This window comes from Callorhinchus milii, unplaced genomic scaffold, assembly GCF_018977255.1.
Source record: "Callorhinchus milii isolate IMCB2004 unplaced genomic scaffold, IMCB_Cmil_1.0 Scaffold8, whole genome shotgun sequence".
Taxonomy (NCBI): Eukaryota; Metazoa; Chordata; class Chondrichthyes; order Chimaeriformes; family Callorhinchidae; genus Callorhinchus; species Callorhinchus milii.
Window position 1 is genome coordinate 19,058,849 of NW_024704749.1, and position 16,588 is coordinate 19,075,436.

At 51.1% G+C, this 16,588-nt stretch overlaps 2 protein-coding genes across 2 annotated transcripts; one reads left to right on the forward strand and one right to left on the reverse strand.

Moving 5' to 3' along the window:
• Nucleotides 1-3,663: 3,663 nt before the first annotated feature.
• On the forward strand, nucleotides 3,664-11,559 carry LOC103183090 (polyamine-modulated factor 1-binding protein 1-like). The gene is made up of 7 exons (XM_007900360.2): nucleotides 3,664-3,724; nucleotides 4,030-4,208; nucleotides 4,801-4,974; nucleotides 7,883-8,024; nucleotides 8,669-8,833; nucleotides 10,157-10,325; nucleotides 10,997-11,559. The coding sequence occupies exons 3-7, from the start codon at nucleotides 4,877-4,879 to the stop codon at nucleotides 11,125-11,127; spliced, it is 705 nt and encodes a 234-aa protein (XP_007898551.2). The 5' UTR covers nucleotides 3,664-3,724; nucleotides 4,030-4,208; nucleotides 4,801-4,876; the 3' UTR covers nucleotides 11,128-11,559.
• A 403-nt stretch (nucleotides 11,560-11,962) lies between these two features.
• On the reverse strand, nucleotides 11,963-16,588 carry mymk (myomaker, myoblast fusion factor). The gene is made up of 5 exons (XM_007900175.2): nucleotides 16,416-16,588; nucleotides 15,495-15,609; nucleotides 15,242-15,390; nucleotides 13,411-13,527; nucleotides 11,963-12,987 (listed from the first exon to the last, which is right to left on the reverse strand). Exons 1-5 carry the CDS (start codon nucleotides 16,548-16,550, stop codon nucleotides 12,841-12,843), a joined length of 663 nt encoding a protein of 220 aa, XP_007898366.1. The 5' UTR covers nucleotides 16,551-16,588; the 3' UTR covers nucleotides 11,963-12,840.

Genomic DNA, 16,588 nt, shown 5'->3' on the forward strand with positions numbered 1-16,588 from the left:
CTATCCGTCCGCAAAGTTAAAATCTAACACTAGCCTCAACCCTATCACTGTGTCTGAATCCAACCGCAGTGCTGTGAATGGAAGTGAAATGTCTCCCTGTGACTGTGAGGTGCAGACCACTGAGCTGGCACAGGGCTCAGTGAGGAAATGGGGAAGGGAGGGAGGGGATGAGGGGGGGAGAGAGAGAGAGAGAGAGAGAAAGAGAGGGGGATGGAAGTAGGGAGGGAAGGAGGGAGGGAATGGGGAGAGAGAGGGAATGGGGGAGAGGGAATGGGGGAAAGAGGGCAGGAATGGGGTAACGAAAGAAGGAATGGGGGAACGAGAGAAGGAATGGGGAGAGAGAGAGGGGGAATGGGGGAGAATGGTGACGAGAGAGGTGAGGGGAGGGTCTCCTGGTTGTGTGCAGGCTGCTCTCAGGCCAGACTGATGTTTCTCACCAAAGCCAGTTTAGGATAAAGGGAGAGAAAGGATGAAGGAAGCGGGAACTGCTAGGATGTCGAGTGCCTGCGGCCGCAAGTAATGATTCCTGTGCATCTCTCCGGCAGCGTGTGACTGTGAGCCATCAGGCAGCGCAGGGTGGTGTGACAGGCAGTCGGGAACGTGTCCTTGTCTCCGCAACGTGGCGGGGCCCAAGTGCAGCGGATGCCGGAGTGCCAGCTTCTGGGGCTTTCACAGCAGCCAGTTCCTGGGATGTCAGCCCTGTGCCTGTCACCAGCCAGGGTCAGCCTCCTCTGCCTGTCACCCTGTGAGTACCTGGCGGGTTTCCTTTGGAGGGGTTTAGCCGGGTGTCTGACACATGTGGAACCCTATCACCAAGCTTAAGAATATCCAAACCACACGGAGAATTCCATGCATCCCACCTCCACGTGGAAATCCCAGGGATAGATTGTTGGAATGGAGTGTGCACTCTCTCGCTCTCTCCCTGGAGGGACTCATCCTGTTTACCTAATCCGGGAGTGTATTCAGCTCAGGTTGGCAAGAGCCAAGGCTTGGGGAGCCCAGAGTGTGCGTTAGGGTAATTGCTGGAATCTAAGCAGCTAAAACCACATGGTCTGGCAAGCTTTCCTCTTATTTGACCATCTAGGACCACCCTAGCCATTAGGACTGCACACTCTGGACTCTGATGCTGGCAGAGACCTTATCCTAAAGTGAAGGAGCTGTGAGAGAGCTTTTGGTGACCACTCAACCCCTGACAGCTGCGATGACAATCTGCCTGTAGTGGTTGGGTGTAGTTCTGACTGTCATGTTTTGGGGGTGAGAGTCTGACTGTAATGGTGCTGTAGTGTGTGTCAGGTCAGTGTCTCCAGTAGGACGGGTGTCTTCGGAAGGAGGCTGAGGTCAGTGGTGTCTTGTGGTTCCAGGTGACAGGCCAGTGCGAGTGCCTGGCTCACACTGTGGGTCAGCACTGTGAGGACTGTGAGGACGGCTTCTACTGGGATTCGCTGCAGAGGTGCACAGGTATGTCTCCGACATCAGCCCCACTCCACAACGCAGAAAAACCCAACCCCCCCACCACATCACCCCCCCCCCCACCTCACCAATCACACACGCACACATATATACACAGTCACTCACTCACACACACGTACACACAGATACAGACACACATTCACACACACACACAAATATACACAGACACACACATAGACGGACACATACAGACATAGATAGACACACACCACACGATGCTTTAGCACTCGCAGAATCTTCCTCCCACAGGACAATCGTTGCATCCCTCCCCCCAACCCCCTCCACCCCACCCCATGCCTCAGGCCAGGTTCGTGACTGACCGGCTTGTGTTGTGATCTATCTCTCAGCGTGTGAGTGTGACGTGCGGGGCACGAGAGCCCGAGCTGTGACCTGCGACCTTCACACTGGCCAGTGTCACTGCCTTCCAGATGTGGTAGGGCAGCACTGTGACCGGTGTCAGCCCTTCGGCACCCAGGGTAAGCGACCGCACCGGAGGGGGTGGGGGGAGCGACAGACCTCGGGGGTGGTGGTGGTGGTGGGCTGGGGGGGGTTGGTGGTGGGCTGGGGCGGAGTGACGTTACTCAGTTTAAGGGGTATTACAGTACTCGTAGCACCATTGTTGACCAGGTTGAGAGTTACCGACAGACGTAAAGTGTTTCCACGCCCAGGAATCCTGACTGTTTTATTCCTTGTTTCCCAGAGGATTTCCCCCGTTGTCACCCGTGTCCTGAGTGTTTTGTTCAGTGGAACCACACGCTCCGGGACCTGGGCTCTGAGTTGTTGCGGCTGTCAGGCACACTGCAGTCTGAGGCGCTAATTTACAGTGAGAATAACCCACAGGTACGCATGCCCGCTCACACCCCACGGTGTCTTCCCCTCCCCACCACGTCTTTCCCGGCCCCCTGGCACCTCCCTACCACTCTGATCTGTTCACTCCCCGACCCACTACCCACTGTCTCCGCTCGTCTGAATCTGGCCTCCCGCTTGTCCCTCGTTCGCGCCCTCCGTTCCACCATCAGTGGCCGCACTTTCACCCATTACTCCCCGGAACACTCTTCCTCTACCCCTCCACCTCGGTCCCATCCTGTGAAGCGCTCGGGGACATCCTTCCGATGTGAAAGGCGCTGTCTCAAATGTAAGGTCGCGGGCGTGGTGAAAAATAAAGTGTGACCGGAGACGGGTGGTGGGGAGGGGGTGTGTTTGTAGCTTTGTTACTTTTCTCTTACGCAGAATCTCTCGCTGGAAGTGAGATCGGTGGTGAGCGAGTGGGAACGTGCCAGGCAGAGCCTGGGCAAAGAGCTGTTGGCAAGTTCAGCCTTCACAGCGATGGATGTATCTCTGAGCAAAGTGGGTATCACCTCCCGCCAGCTTCCCCCCCTCCTTTCCACCCCCACCGCCACCCCAACCCCCACCGGCTCGGGTTCAGCTCGCGCAGTAACACTGTAGGTGGGGGCTGTGGGTAAGGGTCAAAATTAAATCTTCCTTGGGGGGGGGTGTGGGGCGGTGGGGGACGGTGAAGGGGTCACGTGGGAGTTGAGCTGGCTCAGTGGTGACCTGCCTGACCACAAGATGTCAGAATCGAGCCCACCCTCCGTGACGGTCTCCGGTTCGGTTCCTGAACCAAACGGCTCCGCGGTGCTCCAGGGCAAGGGTTGACGACAGCACAGCGAGTCAATTTAACGTCTCCTGTGCCTCAGCTCTCCGCAGGTATCAGCAGGTGCTCCGGGCTGCTGGAGGAGAGCCGGCGAGAGCTGTCGTCGCAGAACGAGACCCTGCGGCAGCTGCTGCGGTTGGACCCAATTTCCAGCCTCGGCTCAAGCGACCTCTCTGGGCTGCGTGGGACCATCGACGGGTTCCTCGGCGCTGTGCGGCACCTCCGCAGCCAGGCCAACGCCACCGCGCAGCAGACCCGCCTGCACCTCTCTCGCTCGCGCTCCGCAGCGGCCCGCTCACACGCGCTGGCTGCAGAGAGCCGGACGCTGAGAGACGCCGCCGCTCGCAGCCTGAGCGCCCTTCGCTCCCTGCGGCAGGAGGCGGACGGTTGGACCTCCAGCGAAGCCGCAAGGACGTTACAGAGACAAGCCGCCCAGCTGGACACCCGGCTGGCGCAACTCCAGCCGGACCTGAGCCTCTTAAAGGGGCAGATCCACAATTGACCCTCGCTCGGGCCTTGGCAGACAGCCAGGTTCGCACGGCCGTCCTCGACACCACCAACAACCTGAGCCGAGTGTTGGAGGATTTACACCACGTTCAGGTGTGTCTGGAAGTAATGTTCTGCGTTCGCTTTCTCTCTCTCTCTCTCATCTCACGTCTCGTAAAGCTCTATAAGGCTCCCCATGAGATGTCTCAGCGCTCCCAGGCGCTATCCTGCGCGAAGAGGATTATGTACACCCATGCTGTTGCTGTTTTCTAAGCGTCCTGTCGTACATAAGAGTTCCTCACAGTTCGTCTGATATCATTTACGTTCTATCAAGAGGGTTCCAGCACCTACCCCTTAGTGATATGATAAGGCGCAGAGGATTATATAAATGCAAGGATTATTATTATTATTATTTGCAGGAAACCCGGTTGCACCTGCGGCATTCTCAGGAGCAGAGTGAGGAGTCGGGGCGGGCTGTGGGCGCTCTGGGTGCCCTGACAGAGAAGACGAGACGGGAGCTGGTTGCACACCTGGAGCAGCTGCAGCAGAAGCAGCGCAGGGCGGACTCAGTGCTGCAAGGGACTGAGTCGCTGCACCGGTGAGAGGCGCAGGATTAGACCTCTCTGCTCTCTCCGCTTGGCGGGCACTGACCTGCTCCACCATCAGCAGTCAGGCATTCAGCCTTTCAACATCCACCTTCTACAACTCCATCAAACAGTCTCTCAGCCTCGCCTCCTCCTTTGCCTCCTTTAAGACCCACCTCAAGAACTCCCTGTTCGACCGTGCCTTCAGTCACTCTCCCTCCAACCGTAGCCCCCCCCACCCTCCTCCCCTTTCTGATCCCAACCTGCAGCTCGGGTGCAAACCCATCACTATCCAGTGCCTTGAGATGTGCTCCTGACGTGAAAGGCGCTGTGTAAATGTAAATTGTTGTTGCTCAAGGTCTTGCGAGACACTAGACGAGAGGTGGTTGGGGTTCAATATGTTCAGCAGGCGAGCGCTGGGGGGAGGGAAAGGAGGGGTGGGGGGGCGCTGACACTCAACGCAGCAACATAAGCCAGAGCCATGAGTAGGGGGAAGATGAACCTGGAGATCCCAGGGCCCAGGTATACCAGATCACAGAGAGCCCAGGGTGTGTGGTTGGGGTTAGCTGGGCTCAGTGTGGAGCTGTCATACGTTTGTCATCTAAGTCTCTTGCAGGACACAACGTCCAGTCCCCCAGCAGCTCTGCAGAACATTCTGGAAGTCGTGGATGAGCTGACGGCAATGAGTGCCAGTGATGGTGATGTGACAGTGGCCAGGACAGAGGCTGAGGCTGGGCGTCAGGTGGCACAGAGCTCCCTGCACAGATCCACACAGGCTTTGTAAGTCAGAGAGGGGGACATGAGGTGTCAGCCAGCGTTACCCTGATCCTAACTCTCTGCTCTTTCCCCGTCCGCACATATCCCCTTCCCCCTGTATGCCTCTCTCATTCCTTTTAATTGCCCCAATTAGCTCTGCTCCAACAGCAACCCCTGGCAACTCATTCCGCCCTCTCTCTCTCTCTCTCTCTTTCCTTCGCTCCCTCTCTCTCCTCCACCCTCTCTCTCTCTCCTCGCTGTTGACAGTTGTGGGTTAGAACTCTGCCCGGCAATGTGACCACGCACTAACAGCAGCACAGCACACTTACAAGTAATAATAATAGCAAAACCTATCCCAGTGCTTCGTGGAATCAAGTGTAGTGACTGGGCAAAACGCGGCAGCCAATTGTGCACAGCAGTGTCCCGCAATCAGTCATGGATTGAGTGACCCCAATTTTTTTTTAGAGACGTTATTACCTCTGGAAAGCAATCCGCCAATTGACCTAACAACCGAGTTCCTACTTACTGCTACGTAAACAGAGGCAAGTAGTAAGGAAACTTGCCTAAGGTTTCGCCCTGTCTGGGAATCGAAGCTGGGTCTTCTCGCTTACGAAGCGAGCGCTCAGAAATGTGCCACAATGGGTAAGGAAGAGAGGAAAATCTTTCGTTGATTTATGCGACATTTCAGTGTGTCCAGAATTTGACAAATTCTCAGATATCAGTCATAATTTTAAAGCTGTTTTTCTGTAAGTTGTTATAAGTTCTTCGTCGCCAGCACTGAATTCAATAATTTGTCAAATTCCAGACACTCAGAGGCCTTAAATCTATATCCAGCTGGAATTTCTCCCTTATGATCCTTACATTACTGGCTGGGTGTGTGACACATGAGGAAACCCATCACTCGGCTTAAGAATCTCCAAACCAGACTGAGAGCACCACGTATGTTTGCCACCTGCACGTGGAAATTTCCCTGTGTCTGGAATGGAATGCGCACTCTCTCCCTAGAGGGATGCACCCGGTTTACTCGATTCCAGAAAGTATTAGGCACAGGATGGTAGGGGGTCAAGGCTTGGGGCCCCCAGAGTGTGTGGGGTAACCGGTGGAGTCCAACCAGCTGAAAACGCATAGCTTGCCATTGAGAGCACTGTCTGGGACACTTTCCTGCTGCTCGTCCAGGTAGGACCACCCTACCCGCTATGGCTTTGGCTTGCAGGGTTAGCAGGAGCTGAGTGGGAAGAATCCCTGCCCCGAATGACCCGCCATTCATACATGTTATTGGGAGCCCTGGGGAGCCTGCATCGGACAGGTCTGTGTTGACCATATCCCTCTGAAATCCTGAACCCCCCCCACCCCATTAAAGCATCCCGAGCCCCTCCACCCCACCACCACCTGCTAGAGAATTGCTGCCCCTGTGACTGCGGTGCGCTGTGTTTTCTCTTGTGCACCTCGCAGGTCATGTCAGGATTGAGTGAACCTCACAGGAAAGCAGTTCGCCGGCTGGAGCAGTGAGGAAGTGGGTGTGAGGGACGCAGACGCTGGCTGGGGAGGGGGATGTACGGTGGGTGGGTGGGTGGGTGGGTGCGGTGGGGAGAGGGAGGAGGGAGGGGGAGAGATTTCAAGGTGTCAACCAAAACCCGCATTTTTTTTCGTACACCCCGATTCTGAAGGAATTCTACAATATGCTTTATACAGGACCTTTCGGGTCGAGAGGAAGTCTCAAAGAGCTTAATTCAGCGAGCAGACATACACACAGAGAGGTGCCCACTGCCGCCCAGAGTCCATTTCATTCTGATGTTTGGCGTCTCGCTCTCTCTCTCTCTCTCTCTCTCGGGTCGAATTACGTTCCCCAGATGCTGCTTAAAATGACCCCTGTGCAGCCAAACCACAGAGCCTGCCCCTCAGCCAAACCCACCGTGAATGGGCAGGGGCCGTGCAGCAAGCTGCGTCTCCTTGTAAAGTGTAGTATCATTTGAAGAGCAGTTATTTCATCCGTGCATTTGATATTGCGCCTTATCACGTCGTTGAGACTTCCCAAAGCGCTTCACGGAATCTATTGTAAAGTGGAGTGACTGTGTATTTTGTGGGTGAAACGCAGCAGCCAAAGGTGCACAACAGTGTCCCACAAACAGTCAGCATTGAGTGGACAGATTTTTTTTTGGAGGGATTATTACACCCGGAAAGCGACTTAACAACTAACTTACTGCTAGGTAAACAGTGCCTAACGTTTTGCCCCCCCCCACCCCGGGAATTGAACGCGGGTCCTCTCTGGTATCATTTGCAGAGCAAATATTAACTTACACACAACACTGCGAGGCCCTTGGTCTCCGGGCCATGGATAAACTTAACGGGGAGCGACACCGAGTCGCTCTGCGTCACCTCCTGGCCTGTGGCTGCGGTGAGCGGGTGACGTGCCGCTGCTTTGCTTGGAAGCTTCTCCAGAAACGTAAGCTCGCGCGCGGCGAGTATTACATCTCCTGCCAGTCTGCACAATGCTTTGCGGTAGCACAATGAATTCTTTTGAGCAAACCGACCGCAGCCCACTAGTAAAACAAGCCCCTAACTATGTGGAGCAGAGCCCAGCCGGCTCCAGAATGTGGCAATTGATGCATTTTTTGATATTAAATAATGAGCAGAAAGGAAGAAGAATATCGTATTTTTCTTCTTGTCCGGTCAGTATTATAATATCAGGTACAACAGAGTGCGTCATCCATCATAGCAGACGTGTGTGTGTGTCTGTGTCTGTAGGGGTGGAGGTTCTTGCCCTGTGTTTGCACCAGACTGAGCACTACATTGATCGATCCTAAAGGCTGCTTAGTTTTAATGATAATCGTAATAATAATAATAATCCTTGCATTTGATGTAGCGCAAGGATTATTTGGTGATTGCAGGTATCAGACACCCGGCTAACCAGAAAAAAATCTTGATTTTGCAGGCTTGCAGCTCAAGGTGTTGTATCAGCGAGGCGAGACATGGAAACACAGACAGCGACTGTGAGGAGCGAGCTACAACGTGTACAAACCACACTGGAGCACATCGCACCACTGCTAGCGGTTTCTCAGAAGAGAGCCAGGCGTGTAAGTTAGTCGTTAGCTGTCGAGTGCCTTAATTTTGCACTCAAGAGAGCACATGGTGTAATAATAAATAATAATCCTTGCATTTGATATAGCACCTTGTCATGTTCTTCGGATGTCTCAAAATGCTTCACAGAATATAATGTAAAATTAATCGACTGTATATTTTGTGGGCAAAACGTGGCAGTCAATAATTGCGCGAAGCAATGTCTCACAAACAGTTGTGGATAGTGATTTTTTTTTTGAAGGAATTATAATCCCCCGGAAAGCGATCCACCAATTGACTTAACAATTGGGTTCCTACTTACCGCTCGGTAAACAGAAACGTGTGGAGTGAGGAAACTTGCCAAAGGTTTTGACCTGCCGGGGAATCGAACTTGGGTCCTCTGGCTTGTGAGGCGAGCATGTTAACTACTACGCTACAGGACCCAAGCGAGAATCGTCAGCTGTAGAGTGCTGGAAGAGTCCCCTACTCTCCCTACCCTCCATCCGCCCCCTGAACCCAGTCCCCTGCTCGAGTCCAAATCTCTGACTGTCCAGCACCTCGGGATGTCCTTCCGAGGTGAAAGGCTCCATACAAATGTAATTTGTTGTTGTAATCTACACCTAACTCAATACTTACTTGATTGCTTTTATTTTGTTAACAGGAGGAGGAATTGCTAGAGATCAGACTGCAGGACGTTGCTGAGGTTGAGACGCTGGTGGCGGAGGTGGAGCGAGAGACTGAGTGCCACACCTCCCAGCGACTACAGCTGTCCCAGCTCCACACTCACCTGCTCAGCCTACACCAAGCACTGCAACATAATGTCCAGGTAACTCCCCTCACTGCCCAGGTAACTACAGCCACTGCCCAGGTAACTCCCCTCGCTGCCCAGGTAACTGCAATCACCGGTGGAGATTAGTCCAGCACCACACCCTCTGGATTCCTGCACTTCCTGTCCCGGAGCTCTTTCTAAGCAGCCTTTTGCATCACAGTTCTCTGTAGGAATGCTTGGCCCCATTCCCGGATTTGTTTTAAGGGATTTATTATTGTGCGGATTCCACGGTTACAACGTCTGTAGCGTCTTGGAAGCGAGTCCATTCGGAATGTCCTCCAGATGGTTAGGTGCCACTCGATACCTTCACACAAGTTGGACAGCCTCCTGTCTGACCAAGGCTGCCGCTCCGCACAGTGGGAGTGCTACACATACCTGTCAGGAGCATCTATTAAAGGCTGGAGTGAAGGCTGCACACACAGGAGCCTCTGACATATCACTGGCACAAAGCGATTGCACTCATTTAATTAGGAAACCACTTTGAGACTTTGCTGAATGGCAGGCCAGGCCTTCTGTCTATTGCAGTCTGTTTTGTAATGGTTTATATTATGGCTGGGATTCCGAGGAAGGGTGTTAAGAAGGTACTGGGAAAGAGCAGGGAAGTGAGGTTGGAGTAGTTAGCATTGATGGATTGGTACTTTTTAAACGGGGCGAAACCTTAGGCCTCTGTTTACCTAGTAGTAAGTAGGAACCCAGGTGTTAGTCAATTGGTGGATCGCTTTTTGGGGTAATAATCTCTTAAAAAATATATAATAATTTGGTCAATCAATTCACGAATATTTGTGGGACACAGCTATGCGCTATTGGCTGCCGCGTTCTACCCACAAATTACAGTCAATCCACTTTACAATATATTCTGTGAAGTCCTTCGAGACGTCTCAGGATTGTGATAAGGCGCTATATCAAATGCAGGGATTATTATTATTACTATTACCCAGCCATACACCTCTGTACTGGAATTTGTGCTGCTAAGACTGTAGCAGAATCTTAAAATTATGGCAGAAAAGTCATCATAAATGATCTCCCACATAAATTGGTCACTTGCTTCTATTTGTGTGTGTGCGCAAATTGACTGTCGAGTTTGTCTACAATTAAACAGTCACTACACTTCACAGCATCCGGGAATGGGGCAAGTGTTTTGATGTTACAGATACTGCAACAAATGCAAAGATTGTTATTATTAATAATAATAATAATGTGGTCTTACGGGCTAAGACCAGGTGGAATTCTGGCCTCAATTCTCCTAATCGTTTGATTTGTTGCTTTGGAAAAGGGAAAGTTGCACAGAATAACTTTTCAGCCAAACTTGTGGTTTCACAGAGGAGGAGAAACAGAAGTGGAGCAATGTCAGTGGCGGAGAGCTGTGTGGAGCAGGAGAGTCGGGTTACAGGCGCAGCCCTGGAGCGAGCTTCCCAAGCCCAGCGACGCATAGAGCAGCTGGCCCGAGCCCAGACCCAACTCACCCACAACACGCTGCAGGAACTGAGAGGTCGGTAGTGTTTGAGCGCTCTGGGACGCCAACCCTCCTCGCGGAGGGTGCCGTACATCTGCAGGTTGTTGTTGTTGTGGTGCTGAACGTCCGGCGTTTCGACTATTTCTGAGCGACCAGTTCGGGAGAATCACCGGTTTCTTTGCGAAAGGTTTAAATCTTAAAACAAATCTTGGGGAAAAAAAACAAACAGAAAAAATAATAATTTGGTCACTCGACCCGCTGCTGTCCGTTTGTGGGACACTGCTGTGCGCAATGGGCTGCCTCGTTGCGCCCGCAAAATATACAATCAATTCCATTTGGAATGTATTCTGTGAAACGCTTTGAGACATCTTGAAGACGTGATAGGGCGCTATATCAAATGCAAGGATTATTATTATTATTGAGGACTACAGTAGAGCCCTGTTATAAGATAAGCGCTGGGGTCTATAAAATGACAACCCGCCTTATTCGACTGTATTCCACTCACCTGTTGAAAATACCTGCGTTTATGGCTTCGGATTAAATATCCAGTGTAGCTCCTTTTGTATGTCTCCAAGCAATTGCTCCCCACTGAATACTCCATTCCCCTGCACTTCTCCCCACTCCACGTGCCATTCCCCTGCACCACTCCCCGCTGCACATACTACCCCTGCCGTGGCCACCCCTGGTCTCTCTGCCTGTTGTTCCAGAGGTCCTTCAAGTCTTTAGGAAACAAGAGGAAGCTCTGAGTTCGCTGGAGAAGAGAGTCACCAGATTGCAGGAGCAGCAGGGCCACTTACTGGCCGGTTTCCAGCAGGCAGAACCACCGGCCTGTAACTGAGACGTTGAAACGCCGCCCGTCTGCAATTCTCTCCGCTATGGGACCGGGAATAACAGTCGCAGGTCCCTGGGAGATAGTTAAACGCGTGTTGCTGATCAGCGACTGGAATCTTTACCGTGTTGGTTCTTGATTTCGTCCCAAGTGTCAGCGCACATTGCATTTATACAGCCCATCTCATGTCGGAAGGACGTCTCAAGGCGCTGGACAGTGAAGGGTTTGCACCCGAGCTTTGGGGCTGGCTTTGTGTCTCAGGTGAACGTGTTAAGTTTAAGGGAGGATAGAGGAGCAGGAGTGACCCGCTGGGGTTCAGGGGTCTGCAGAAACCTGGCTCCACCTCGGGGGTCCAGGCATAGAGTCACTGAATGTCCCCGCACAGAAACAGACCACTCAACCTATCAGACTTCTGCTTGTAGTTGTCTCCCTCTGCAAGTCACAGCTCGAAGCACTGCTGCCACGGCTGCTCTGTGTTTATGAGGCTGTTACCAAACCTGTGCTAATAAACTAGCTTTAAGTGTACTTCATGTCCTGTTATTTTTATTGCTACGTTTCCCACCTTGTGCTCCAATCACCCTCCGCCTGATGCCGAGCTCCGCACCTCTCCGTCTTCCCTGTGATTTACCAGTGTTTCGTGTCAGTCTGGCTCAGTCGGTAGAAATCCTGCCGCTGTGGGCGGGAAGGTTGTGGGTTCAAATCCCACATTTGGGACTTGGGGTCATATGGTCTAGTCTGATACTCCGATGCGGTGCTGGGGGAAGAGTTGCATTAGCCAGGGGTGCGGTCACACCTCCACTGTACACTTAAGACAGGAACCACAGATTTAGGGAAAACTTCTCACTTTATACACTTGGGACCACAACAATATTATAATCTGGAAATCATCACAACATGTCACTCAGTATATTATACAGTTGACGGAATGCCTGCTCTGTCTGTTACACACCGAATGGTGAGAATACAACCACAACAACAACTTGGATTTAAATAGCGCCTTTTGCGTGGGGTAGGGTCCCGGAGCGCTTGAAATACCGAGGGGACTGTAAACGCCGCTGACGCAGGACCTAGTGGAGCCAGTGGCCTGGGATTTGCTCGTCGCCCACGGCGCTCAATGCCCACATTTGCCTGCTTGGAATTTCGCCGCCTTAACCGGTGGCGGGTTTGCCGAGTTTGTGAATATCGGAAATTAGACCCCAACTGCGTCATGGTGCCTGGCACAGTGGGTAGCACTTTCGCCTCCGAGACAGACGATTGTGTATTCAAACCCAACGTCAGGACTTTGAACACCTTGCATTTATATAGCGTCCCAGAGCGCTTCCCAGCATGAGGGGCACTATATAACATACACAGCCTAGGTTGACGCTACAATGCATCCCTGGTGGTGGTGGTAGTAGTGGGGGGGGGGCGGGGAAGGATGTTGCACCATTGAAGATGCCAGCCTTCGGATGTTCAAGTGGACGTTAAGCATCCCGTTGCGCTGCTCAAAAAGAGAAGCAAGTTTCTCTCTCTCCCGTTCATTTCACGGCTGATTGTGGGGCAACGCTGTACGCAAACTGGCTGCCGCGTTCGCCTACAAATACACAGCTCTGAGAGAGCTTTGAAAAGCGCAGGATACCAAACGTAAGGATTGTTCGTGCTGCGCGGAGGAATGGTCACGCGGCTGACGCAGCTGTAGAACACCACGCGATGCTGACGCGGGGAAAGCCGCAGCCAAAGCGTTCAGGCGCAGCAGCAGAGGGTGCAGCAGCTGAGCTTCATCGGGTTGCCTCCGCCTGTGCCCTGGGAGTTAGTTTTCGGCAGCAGCAGGATGAAGGAGGCGGCCAGGCTGCAGTGGTAGAAGCTGTGCACGTAGCTGTAATCCCATTCCTGCAAAGCAAAGAGCGAGTGTCTGCGCTGGCAACTCAGTCACGGCCCGCTGTAGCACTACCCGTCTGTCAGCGATGCTCGCCTGCTCTTAATTATGTCACCGACAACCTTTGCTAATTCCTTCTTGTTGTGACGGTTAATTTAATTGTTAACGTCCTGGCCATCAATGCTCCAAATCAAACTGGTCATTTGCCCACAAAATACAAGTCAATCCACTTTACAATATATTCTGTGAAGCGCTTTGAGACGTGATCAGCCGCTATATCAGATGATAGGATTATTATTATTATTAGAGGAGGGCAGGGATGAGGAGGCGTCTGCGTGATGCTGTATGTGGACACTTGTGTACCGCTGTGTGCACAGAGGGAAATCTGATGCTATGTTTTACCGGGAGTGGAGTGGTGGGAATAGGGTGAGACGTACCTGGAAGAAGAAACGCAGCATTAGAGCCAGCGCCCCAAAGCAGCAGCCAGGTCCAATCTGCTGTGTGTACACACTCTTATCCGGGTACAGCCCTCTCTTTTCTTTCATCTTCTTTAGCTAAAAAACAAGAGATGATTTTGTAGATTAATGTTGAAATAATCCTTGCATTTTTATATAGCAAATTTTATCATCATGTGATCGAGATACCTCAGAGCGCTTCACAGGACTTGACTGTAGAGTATAGTGACTACGTGTATTTTGTCGGCAAACTCAATTGCCAGTGTGTGCCTAGCAATGTCCCACAAACAGCCATGGATTGAGTGACCAATTTTACCCGGGGGGTGGTTGGCCAGGACACTGGGAGAGAGAAACTCCCTTCTCCTTTCAAATCGTGCCATGTGGTCATTAAAATCCACCTGAAGAGCTGGACGGCATCTCAGTTTAACATTTTATCCGAAGGACAGCACCTCTGACATTGCAGCGCTGCCAGCCTAGACTATGAGCTCAAAGTCCCAATGTGGGACTTGAACCCACAACCTTGACTCCGAAGCGAGAGTGCTGCCTTTCGAGCCTAACTGCACGATTGAAGTAGAAGGTCTGAAATTACACTCGGTATTAGCCTGCAGGGTCATTTTGTCTGTCTAAAATGCAAATTTGTGGAAAATCCCGGCTGAATTTGGAAACTGTTGTGCTGGAGTTCTTAAAGAATTACCAGCAACCAAATTAGGACTGAATTTTAATCTGTAAATGAAAACAGTCTCACAGGCTAAGACTAGGTGGAATTTCGAATCCCCCTTGTTTTCTCCACGTCATTGAAAACCTTATTTCATCTGATCTACTTTCCGCTGGCAGACAAGCGTTAGGATGTGGAAGCTTCGAGCAGTGTCTCCTTTGCGTCTGCCGCTCGTGAGTTCCACTCGGTGTGGCCAACCTCCAAGAAAAGCAGGTTGTTTTCATTGTGAAGTGTGAGTGACGCTGTCGGCGGCTCAGTGAGTGATAGCACCTCGCAAGCGAGGGGACCCGGGTTCAATCCCCAGGAGGGGCGAAACCGTAGGCAAGTTTCCTTATTCCTCGGAGTCAAAAGGTTTTGGGTTCAAGCCCCATGTCGAGACTTTGAGCTCAGTCTAGAAAATGACAGTGCGCCACCACGTGGCAGCACGTGGTTATTGTTCACATTCCCCCACTGAGTTGGGCAAGAAGTCACTGTGCAGAGTGTGGGGAGGGAAGGTCCAGAGGAGGTGTGTATTTGGATTGGGGAAGAGGGCTGGAGAGATAATGGTTTGCGTGGGATGTTGGAACAGACTGTAAAAATACACCATTCTAGAACCCAGGAGGATGGCAGACCCAAATAGGGCTGAGAACATGGCTTGTTGAGTTTTGTTTCCCAGTTTTCTGAGAAACAGAGATGCAGATACAGAGATTAAGTACAGACACAGACAGACATACTTAGAGGTACACACACAAAAAGATGTACACACCTACATAAACACAGATATATACACACAGATACGTAGATACACACACAAGATGAAGATCACATGAGAGGTTTGGATGAAGAAGGCCTTTTGGTCCATTTGATCTCATCCTCACAGAATATCTACTATTGTACCCATTGTAGCATTAAGCTGTTTTTTTTAAATGAGTCCAGTGTCCTGATCTCAAACAACATAGACATAGTAAGAGATGCATAGAGATAAACACAGAGATTGAGACAGAGTCAGACACAGAGCAGCTATTCTGTACTGTATTCTTTGATCACATCTTGCATGTGCAGGAATCTGAAGATGAGAGACTTGATACACACACACACGACATAGATAAAATCACGTACAAACTTCACTGTGATCATGAAGACAGCTGTTCCAATCGGACCCGAGTAAACTCCGTAGCCCCATCGGTTTTGATAAATCCGCACATTCAGTGTCAGAATTCCAAACATAACCAGCGTTGACCGTCTGGGCTCCTCAAATTCTGCTAAAGCTGATTGGAAAACAGCACATTAATTCCCGTAGCTCAGACTGTGTATGCAATCACCCAGGCACTCAGTTCCATCACTATTATGTGCCAGGACCTCGGGTACTTACCTATTAAGGTGACCCACATGGACAGGGCAGTGCCGTAAACGCTGAAATATTCCAGGATCTCGTATCTCATGATACAGAGCACGGAGAACCCCGGTCCCTCACATGCATGGAAAAACTGAAACACAAAACACAGCTCGGTTTTAGCAGAGACACAAAGTCAGAAACACCATCTCTCCCACTGACAATCTGATAGCCAACTCATCCGAGCATCGACTTTATAACTAAGTAAAGTCTGTCTCCAACATCCCATCAGAGTCTGCCTCTATCAACATATGTGTCAGTCTCTTATCACCTTATGCGTCTGTCTCAATCACCTTATGCGTCTGTCTGTATTACCTTATGCGTCTGTCTCTATTACCTTATGCGTCTGTCTCTATTACCTTATGCGTCTGTCTCTATTACCTTATGCGTCTGTCTCTATTACCTTATGCGTCTGTCTCTATTACCTTATGCGTCTGTCTCTATTACCTTATGCGTCTGTCTCTATTACCTTATGCGTCTGTCTCTATTACCTTATGCGTCTGTCTCTACCACCTTAAGCATCTTAGTCTTTATCACCATATGTGTCTGTCTCTATCATTGTGTGCATTTCTTCCGGTATCCCGGCTGAAAATCCCCCAATACAAAAATTGATTGTTCACTTCCTGAATGTTTGTGAGACATTGTTGTTGGCAAATTGGCTGCCGCGTTCACTTAAGAATACACAGTCACTCCATTTTACAATCCTCTCGATATGAAAAGTGCTCTATCAAATGTAAGGATTATTATTATTATCACTCTGTGTGTCTGTCTCACTGATTCTTTGGTTTTCTGTCTCCACCTCCGTGTCTGTCTCCGCTCTGTGTTTGTCTCCACCTCTGAGTATCTATCTCCTGGAGGGAAAGCTCTGAAATGTTGTGTGATGTCCCAGTCGTTTCTCACCGCTATGAAGAACATGGTGAAGAAGTAGACCATGGCCTCCATGTGGAAGCCCCGCCGGGCCGCGATGGTGATGGTCGGCAGGAAGACCAGGCTGCTGAGAGTTGGGAGAAGGAGTTTGGCGATGGCGGCTCCCATCTGAAGGACATGAAATCAACAGCTCCAAGAAATCACAT